This window comes from Patiria miniata, unplaced genomic scaffold, assembly GCF_015706575.1.
Source record: "Patiria miniata isolate m_02_andy unplaced genomic scaffold, ASM1570657v1 HiC_scaffold_13, whole genome shotgun sequence".
NCBI lineage: Eukaryota > Metazoa > Echinodermata > Asteroidea > Valvatida > Asterinidae > Patiria > Patiria miniata.
The window spans coordinates 3,394,932-3,405,080 of record NW_024037051.1 but is presented as its reverse complement, the minus strand read 5'-3'; the positions used below and the strand labels follow the sequence as shown (position 1 = coordinate 3,405,080).

Below are 10,149 nucleotides of genomic sequence, written 5' to 3'. Positions count from 1 at the left end.
AAAATATCGTGCCAAAAATTGACCTCTCACTTCCGAAAATTTATGTGGACTATCGGTGTACTTGGCTGAACATGGAATAAAAAATGGCGCTCATTAGGTAAAACTGAAACGTTTAAATAGAAGACTGAAATATCCCTTAGGATGGACATTTTTTGGAATAAACTTGAAAGACTCATTAGCATTTACAAACAAATCTAAAATGACCGCTGATATTAGGAGTGCATTCAAGCCAGCCCGACTAAATCTAGAACCCATCGGCTGTAGGTACGGAAAGGTTCGCATCGTTATATAATTATTCTCGTTCTCACGAAAAGTCCGCGATGTGGCAACGTGAACGAACAAGGAGACCAATATAGGAACAAAAATGCCGGAATGTGAAAGGTTGTACATGACATTCGTTTTTACCCATCTCGAAGTGATTTTTCATCATTATTTTCATCAAAAATACCAATTATAAAATTCCGACATGAATGTTGACGGGGTGATTACTGTTAGAGATAATTCTGACCAAAATTTATAGCAAGGGAAAGAGCAACCCAGTGTAAAATGGCCGCGCAAGGGGTCTATAGAAGCTTGCCGCGTGTCTTCTCACTTTCAGACTCGATTGTGTCCATCTTAGAGTAGGTGACCTTCTATTCGGTATCCATTCGTGCGCGAGAACGGCTTCGTCCTCGCGCCATTGTTACGCACTAATGGCGTGCACCTTTAGCATTGTCCATCATGTCACGAATTTTCAAGACGATCGGAGGGATACTTGTCTCATCAGTTGCTGATCTTTCCAGCTGATCAAACCTCATTACCGGTGTTATGCCCCAACTGTGCCACTGCGCCAATTATGGCCCATCCACAGTTGGGTAGTCCTAACTATAGTTTGACCATACAGTAAGGCATGTATAACACTATAGCCAAACTATATAGTTGGGAGTACCCAACTATGTATGAGCCGTTGGCTCAGTTGCCACAGTTGGGGTGTACTACACCGGTACTCAATCTTTGCAAGGAATCACCATCTTCGAACCAAAGCAGGGGCGTAAACAAGGGGTGACACATTGGGGAAGGTTGCGCCCCCTTGTTACCCCCCCCCCCCCCTAAATACAGAGTTTTCAGGCAATCAAAAACGAGCTTTTTATCGTTAAAAACACATTGAATATGCCCCTCAAGAAAAAGGGCCCTTATAAGTAGTGGTCTTACTAGGGTGACAATTTTGAGGGGGCACACTTTGGGGGAGAGGGGGGGGGGGGTGGACAATGTTTTCAAGGTAGTGGCCGGGGGACACCTGAAGGCAGGTGATGTGATATATACTTTTGTTTATTTCAAGATTTCATATGCGGGGCACCCGAGGGGCACGGACGTCCGTTACCACCCCTCCCCCCTTGTGATAAACCTTTTTGTGGGGAACCTTGTGCCTGGATTAAGCACAATTATCTTTGGCCGAGGCCATAAGAAACAATAGCTGTCGGGTAGGCTTATATCGTGCTCCAATGATACTCGGTTGCCTCATTGGACACGCTTTGTGAGGGTTTCCACAATTGGGTGAGCATAATTCATGATCCGATCGGACAGGGTGTGGTTTAGGTAGCTTGGCATAGCTTCGTTTAGTTGAGACGGAAGCAGTGTAACGGCGGACAGCTCTCGGCTTATAAATTATTTTGGACTCGCGTCTTGTCTATCTTCGTGATAAGTTATAACATAGAGAGTTTCATAGTAAACAAGGTTTGCGATAGTTGATTTTTGTGAATTATTCATTTTTTTTCTCGGTTATTTTTAACTCGATCGAACCGAAATCAGTAGGCCTAACCAGTGTTATGTGTGGGCTTTAATCCTAAACAGACGAATCCTCAGTCGCTCAAAATGAAGGTGTTTCTTCTTGTCGTCTTCGTCGGCCTTGCCAGTGGTGCTTATGCCTACCCCGGTGAGTATCTCTATATCCGTTCAAAGCCTTAACTTTTAGGCCGGAATTGATCAATATGAGATCCATTTGGTTCGAATAGTGCAACCTGACGCCACCTTTTCCTTCATATATCATCAATGAGGGTCAGTCATTGCAAAAACGATAAGACATGAATCTATAGGACATTTCCAATTGTGTTAGGGTAATCCTTACATTTAGGACCCCGTTCATATATAAGGTTAAAAGACTTACCAAACAGCTGACTAAATGACACTCAAAAGTGACATTCTGATATTTCTTGACACATTTGTACAGTTGGCAATGACACCTTCTTGAATATCAGCAGGCTTAATTTTGTGGAAAGAGGGCAGGGCTTTGATTTATGAGGGGTAAAGGACGACGATGACAAACAGAAAATAGACTAAAAAAAACAAGATGGCGAACTGCAAAAAAAGGTAGGAAAGTCACATTTTCTTTGAAAGTGCTTTCAAAATTACAACTAACATGAGTTTATCTGAGGATAAAAAAGACTGCTTTAGCCTACAAAAGTCACTTTGGCAATGTATAGTCATCTGCAAAAGTCAGTTTTGAACAGAATTCGTAAAAATAGAGGTGTCCTAAATAAGGATTAACTTTGTTAGGAAATACTTGAATTGTCGTGACTCTACATAGACTTTGTACACACCCGCTGAAGTGGCGTCAGGTTGCAACATTCTTTCCACACATTTTAGTGTACTTATATTCCGAATGAAGACAACGTGGGAAAACATGTTTTCAAGGATTACGTCGAGAAGGATATGGGTAAATACGTCACGCATTGTTCATACCACAAACTATCTCTTACACTTTTCACAAACATGTACCTTTTGATAAGTAAAAGACATCGTGGAAAGAATTTAAGAATCTAAGAAAAACAAGCAGAATATTGTTATACACCGTGATATTTTTATAATTTATAATTTGGTTTGGATTTGTCTAGCCGGGGAAGTGGAGGAGCGCAGCCTGGATGACTTGAAGGCAGAACTGATCCGTGCTTTGGAGGAAAGGTATCCCCAGCGTGATGGTAAGTCCGATATACAATAAATAAACCACGGATCCTAGACACCAGGATAAACGACTCGGCCCAACTCCTGGTTAGACGCGTGATAACGGCCTGTACTGATGGCAAACACCATGAATACTTTTCAACAAAGACCACTGCGCGCAGTGGCTTTCAGAATTGCAAGGCTTTGCGCCCGATCTGGCCTCGAAGTCTGTCAAGCCAGCGAATTATATTTTTGAATATTCATGAGTCTACGTTTTTGGTCTATATTATTGAATTCTGATAAGTGATAACTACATAACCATGGTAATGCCGAGCACAATATCTTTAGCTTTAAGATTAAGATGGTTCGGCATCACATCTCTCTAAAACTTTAAAAAAAAAAAAGCCTCATTAAAAACAAAATTTTGGTAAACGGTGTTCTCCTCGAAATTTTACGTTTATTTCCCGGGTAAATACTTCATCTATGACGACAAAAACTGCACAATACCATCTGTTATATCCTGAAGTATTTATTTTTTAAATAATTTGGAACAATTATATCTTAAATAAGAAGTTTTACTTACAGTTTTATGAATATTTCCGTTTGAGATGTCGTGCAAAAAAACAACATTATTATTATTATTATTATTATTATTACTGGAGCTCAGAACAGTCGTTTATCCTGGTGTCTAGGATCCGTGGTTAATTCATTGTGCCATGTGTTCCAATGGTTGTAATCAAGAAGAGTTGTTTTTCAGGAATATTCTAAAACCTGACCACTTATTACCTACGCCATTACAAGGAGGCTATGTTTTCATCGGATTGGTTAGTTTGTTGGTTGGTTGGTTTGTTGGTTGGTTGGTTGGTGGGTTGGTTGGTTTGTCTGTTAACAAAAGATCAAAATGCTATTGACGGATTCGCATGAACAATGTTTTGGGTGGTCCTTGGTACAAGTATACAGATCAATTATATTTGGATCCAGCATTTTGAATTAAGGATTCTTCACCATTTATGCAAGTATTTCATTTGGGTGTACTGACAATATGGCGGGGAAGCGTTTAACCTTGGCGGAGATTTACGCTCTCTGAGTGCTTTCTAGGAAATACTGGTATTTTGTTTCTGTGACACAACACCAATGCATGCGGAAATCCCTGAAAAGTTGTGTTTTCTTAATTTCAAGTTCAGACTGAATGTTTTTCTTCACTTGATAATCGCTATGGAAGCTACACTGGGTTTCTAACTGGAATTGGATTTTAAAAAAAGAAGAAAACCCTGAATTATGTATACCTCTACTTGTCTAGTTATCCAGTAATTTGTTAGGCGAAATTAGCAAAGAGTCTGTCCTAAAATGAATGCAGTGTTTTCATAGGCCATGAAAACAGTTCATAGGTCATGCACTTTGACCTTTTTAGTTTTACCCAATTATTACACAATTAAAACAATAATTATATAATGTCGTCAAATCCACTGGCTGAGAAATAACAACGTTTACATAATTCTATTCAAAAGTTGATTGTCGACTGCAGTATACGGCCGAACATTCATGTACAGATATAGGGTTTCCCAGTGTTGTAAACGAGTCACTGATTTTTGTGACTCGAGTCGAGTCGAGTCATTTTAAAGAAGTGACTCGAGTCCAGTCGAGTCATTAGGTCGAGAAGGTCGAGTCGAGTTGAGTCGAGTCACAGTGTGTGGTCGAGTCGAGGCAAGTCTTTAGCTCGAGTCAATTTGGAGTCACAAATATTTGAACACTATTAATAAACACAGGAGAGAGAGAGTCAATTTGTTTTGGCTTTTTAAAGTTACATTCGGGCTACTACCTGTGGTGACACCCCTTTTTGCTCTTAATGAAAATAAAAAGGGGGTGCCAGCTGATCGCCATTCAACTAATGGGGAAACTGATCAAACATGTATATGTATACATTATTCGCAAACATTCTAACGTGACGCGAACAAAAACCGGCACCGGCGTAGGCCTAAGTCATTGCAAACAAAGTTTCGCAAAGCTTTGCTTTTATTTTTGAGACTCGAGTCTTATTAGCCCTCTCGAGTCGAGTCGAGTCATTCTGATGAGGGACTCAGTTGAGTCGAGTCAATTGCTCGCACTGACTCAAATCGAGTCGAGCCATTTGCCCCTAAGGACTTGAGTCTAGTCGAGTCACCCAAAATTGTGACTCGAGTCGGACTCGAGTAGAGTCATTGACTCGAGTCATTACAACTCTGGGGTTTCCTATTGCGTGGTTTCTGCTTTATTCTTTTAATAGTTGATTACATCGCTCCGTATTTCACATTTTGCCCGGCTGATATCACTGTGAGTGCGCCACCTGGTTCCGACTCGGCCCAGGTATCCTGGGAGGATGCCATCGTCACTGACAACTCTGGCGTGCAACCCAAGGTGGAAATGTCGCCGCCCAACCCAAACCCATTCAGCGTCGGGCAGCATTTGGTCAGCTATAGAGCGACTGATGGGGCTGGCAACGTGTCCTCGTGTGTTTTCGTTGTCACGGTTGTGAAAGGTCAGTGCTTCGATCCCATTTTCAAAATTGAAGTTTCTTATAGGCTGGCATACAGGGTGAGTCAAAAAAAGCGAAACCCAAATGTTTGGACTGTTGTTTTAGTAGAGTTCTGCGTGTAGCACTTTCAAAATCTAGGATTATGAAAGCCCAATTCATAAGCTTTCTTTTAGTACAAGCATCATTCAAATCACTCATGTACTTTTCAAGTAACTTAATTTTAAACGCAACCACCATTTTAAAGTTCTGTCGTTTTGCTGAAAGAGTCCGTTTTTGGTGATTTGTGGACAGAACTTTAAAACGGTGGCTGTGTTTAAAATTCAGTAACTTGAAAAGTACATGAGTGATTTGAATAAGTTGTGTACTTAAAGAAAGCTTATGAATTGGGCTTTTATTACCTAGATTTTGAAAGTGCTACATGCAAAATTTCAATAAAACAATAGTCCCGACATTTGGGTTTCGCTTTTTTTGACCCTGTATATTTTTTATCACCCCTGAGATTTCCAGAAAGTTCATGAGACTGGTCTTGGTTTTTCCTGAACTGTTTTATTAAAGATTCCTTAACTTAAAATCCAAGGTTATTTCTTGTTTTTTTATCAAAGTATAAGTCTCCTCCAAGCTTAGCTGCGTATTCATCACTGCACTCGCTTTTATATTTTATAGCGCCCTCATACAGTTGTCCGGAAAAACATGGAAAATTGTAAATGTTTAAAGAAGGCACTTCTTAATCAACTTCACCAAAAGGGATGTCAAATTGTTCATACATTTTAAGTGGAGTAGAAAGTTGCACAAAATATGTTCCTTACAAAAGTTCACTTCCTGTAACCTTTAATAAGCAAAAAATTAAAGTTAAACACCCATTTCTCAGTGATTTTCTTTTTTTGGGGGGTTGACCATTTCGAATCAAACTTATAGTAAAGTCATCCAAAGACAATGTCAGTCGGACTATTTGTCGAGCGACAATCTATTGCAAATACATGTAACATGATTCTGCGGAATGTTATCTATAATAGCGGGAAAGCGCAGTCTGGATGACTTGAAGGTAGATCTGATTCGTGCTTTGGAGGAACGACTCACCGAAGGTAAGTCGGCTGTTGTTAACGAGGAAAAAAACCCTTTAACGCTAACCTCTACAGGGTGAGTAAAAAAAAACGAAACCCAAATTTCGGGACAATTGTTTTAGTGAAGTTCTTCATGTAGCACTTTTAAAATCTAGGATATGAAAGCCCAATTCATAAGCTTTCATTTAGTAAAAAAAAAATTCAAATCACTCATGTACTTGTTAAGTTACGGAATTTTAAACACAACCACCGTTGTAAGGTTCTGTCCACGGATCACCAAAAAGTTCCGTGTTCTTTCAGCAAAACAAAAACAAACCACATAGGGATGTGTGTGAATTGTTTTCGTTTTGCTGAAAGAACGCACACCTTTTTCTGTGATCCGTGGACAGAACTTTAAAACGGTGGTTGTGTTTAAAATTCCGAACTTGAAACCCGAGTGATTTGAATGATTTTTGTACTCAAAGAAAGCTTATGAATTGGGCTGTCATAACCTAGATTTTCAAAGTGCTACATGAAGAACTTCACCAAAACAATAGTCCCGACATCTGGGTTGTTTTTTTAATCACCCTGTATAGCACGTTTGGCTAGGAACCATCTTCCATCCTTCCAAATCCTCCAACTGCCACCATGTAAAAAATGGATGCAGCATCAACCCTCCAAAACCATCCGTTATTTCTTGAATGTGTTCATTGGTGGCGTGACTACTGCCTCACTAACTATTCTGACTAAAAGTGATACTCACGCTGGAGCAGTATGGATGATTTCCAGATGCAGTGAGAATGATATCTGGCATCCAGGCATAATTTATGCGTGGCTATCCGCTCCGTTCACAAGTAGGGCCTCACCGGCAAGTTGGGGGTGACCGACCGACACCATGATCCAGCCAGACTGTGATTCATTTGCCGCGAAGAGCGCGGCCGCTGCGTGTAGTACATGTAGTACAAATCCCCTGGTGTACGTGCGTCACACACAAGAACGGTGTGCGTCAACCGGCGAAATCGGATGATATTATGCTTTCCATGCATTGCACGAATGTAAAATATTCATTATTTGTTTTACAAAACTTCGAATAAATCCTCGTCTTCTGATTGGTCAGAGCCACCAATAGTGTGACCGTCCGTGCAATGGAACTTCACCCATCGGAACTTGTTTGCTGTGCGGTCGCGCCGTGCGTTGGGACGAATAATTATTATTCAATGCACGTGATCCACGACCCACCAATCAGATGACGGGGACTTATTCAGGCGTTGTATAATGCTGGTTATTAATAAGTGTATGTAATGTCGGGGGGGGGGGGCGGGTGTTAATAATTGGCATCTGAAAATTGGCATCTGAACAGAAATAAATATTATAGCCTATTTTTTGTTTATATCTTTGCAGCTAATTAAACGTGATACAGAGTTGGAACAAGGTAAGTATACAGCTAACATTGAAAAAATCTCAATCACACGTTTTTTTTCTGTAATTGGGGTGGGGCCTATTAAATTCGTCATGGGTTATGTAACTAATGAAGATTTAATGTCCGCAGAACTGTTATCATTGTTAATAATCTTAACTTAAAGCCCCTGTGCTATATTTTGTTTTTCACATGCAGGACAACTCCTACACGTATAACCACACTGATGCATGGGTGGCGTCATTGAAGACTACAGTAACCCACCACGACTTCTGAACAATAACACTTTATGATAATAGGGTTTTGGGCTTAACTACTAACACTTTTAAATTTGATTTCTGCGTGTTACTGAAGATCGTATTGACCATTCATGCCGCTATAACATTTTATATTCACCCCATTGAAGCGACACTATGTCCTGAAAAACGCCCTATTGGGCTACAAAACGCATTTTAAACGTAAAAAGCCATTTAAATGGAAAGAGAATTTAAAAGCAAGATATAAGCGTCCACACAATTACAACCATCCGTTAGTTTGTGTTATTCTTGTGAGAACGAATTTCGGGTGGACATTTTGACTCAGAAATCGCATTCACAGCCGACATGCTGCCGACATGCGAGAAAACATTTGTGTACGTCAGAGACAACCCCCCCCCCGGATTTTTCGTCTTTTCTATCTCAAGAACAGTGCGACAATAATAGTTTCCTCTCAACCGGAAGGTTTTGAAATAGGATAAGTAAACATCTTAAACATACAAATCTCGGCAATTATCAGGACAATGTGAGCCTTCAAATAAGTTTGCCTTCAGTGTATTCAATTTTATTCTTCAACAAAAACATTTTACCGCAATTAAGAAACTTCAACTAACTTTTGATCTTAATTCAGTTATAGAAAATAGGGCCGGTGCGATATGGAATAGTGATATACTGATGACAATTTGGTTCTATACATTTCAGTTGTATGCATCTGCTCCTAATACATTTGCTAACGACTTAAAACTAAAAGCCATTTTCGTAATGAATAATTGAAATAACTAAGAAGAAACAGTACTAATTCAGTGTGTACTGAATTCAGATTAAATATTTTCCTGGTGCACGATTGTCAGTACGCTGTTTCCTTTTTATAATAAAAGAGAGATACTGAAAATTGCTATATTTTGTGTATTGTTTCCTTTTTATCCCAATTTATTTACCACAATCACGTGAATCATATAGCACGCAACATGAATTGGCGTCGGGGGGGGGGGGCGCAAGGGGCGATTGCCCCCCCCCCCGGAAAAGCAAAAAAAACAGAGAAAAAACGGGAACAAAAATAAAGAAAAAGAGGCGCTAAGTAATAAGGCTGTTAATTTAATTGGTGTGGGCATAATGTCCCCGAATTCCCACCCCCGAAAAATGATAAATCGATAATTGCTGGAAAATACAGGGATTTGGGGGGAAATGTGCTTTGCCCCCTCTATAGGATACCCTGGCGACGCCCATGAATGTATTAATTGTCGTGGATCAGCTGAATTAATTTTTCAAGTTCGGAATCAGGGTGTGCAGAAAACGCCAGAGGGGTGAAATGACGGGGGGGGGGGGGTGTTGAAGGCGTGCCGTTTCACGCGAACTTGAAAGCGTAGGCCTATAGATATACAAAATATACGATACTTTCTAACTACGATCTAACAAGGGCGGGTCCTAGGGGGGGGCCAAAGGGGGCCATCCCCCCCCCCCCCAAAAAAAAAGAATCAATTTCTTTTTTAGTGACTTCGCAATAAAGGCAGGCAATGAGTGCACCACCATCTTCTCCTAAAAAAACATTGGCTAAAGTGGTCAGAAATTGCCTCAGATCGCACCACAGAGCATCGAGAATCCAACATATTTTCAGGGCCCTTAAGCGGGCACCGAACCCCACGCCGTCATTTTTTGGACACACTTTTTGGGGACCAAAATTTCCCCCCCCCCCCAGAATTGTGTTCTGGATCCGCCCTTGTGTAATAGACCACGGAGAATGCCGAAAAAACTAACTGTAAATATAAAAGATATATAACTTTAAGCAAGTTTAAGCTCCTTTATACTTTTTCTCGATCATAATTGGTCGAGTTAACTTGTTCATTAACATAAAAGCTGTTAAAATTTTACAAAATAAAGACTGGATTATATACCAATACAGAAGCATTATATCAACGCTAAAGGTTATAAAATATACCACTTTAGTCCGAACTTACGATATGTACGGTAGTTCGACTGGTCTAACTCTAATTAAATGATAGTGGTGAATAT

The 10,149-nt window shown here is 40.2% G+C and overlaps 1 protein-coding gene across 1 annotated transcript; it reads left to right on the top strand.

The window, feature by feature from the left end:
- Positions 1-1,604: 1,604 nt before the first annotated feature.
- Positions 1,605-9,037, top strand: LOC119720026 (sushi, von Willebrand factor type A, EGF and pentraxin domain-containing protein 1-like). The gene is made up of 7 exons (XM_038189533.1): positions 1,605-1,713; positions 1,831-1,912; positions 2,871-2,954; positions 5,180-5,431; positions 6,442-6,510; positions 7,870-7,900; positions 8,084-9,037. The coding sequence occupies exons 2-6, from the start codon at positions 1,852-1,854 to the stop codon at positions 7,875-7,877; spliced, it is 474 nt and encodes a 157-aa protein (XP_038045461.1). The 5' UTR covers positions 1,605-1,713; positions 1,831-1,851; the 3' UTR covers positions 7,878-7,900; positions 8,084-9,037.
- Positions 9,038-10,149: the final 1,112 nt, after the last annotated feature.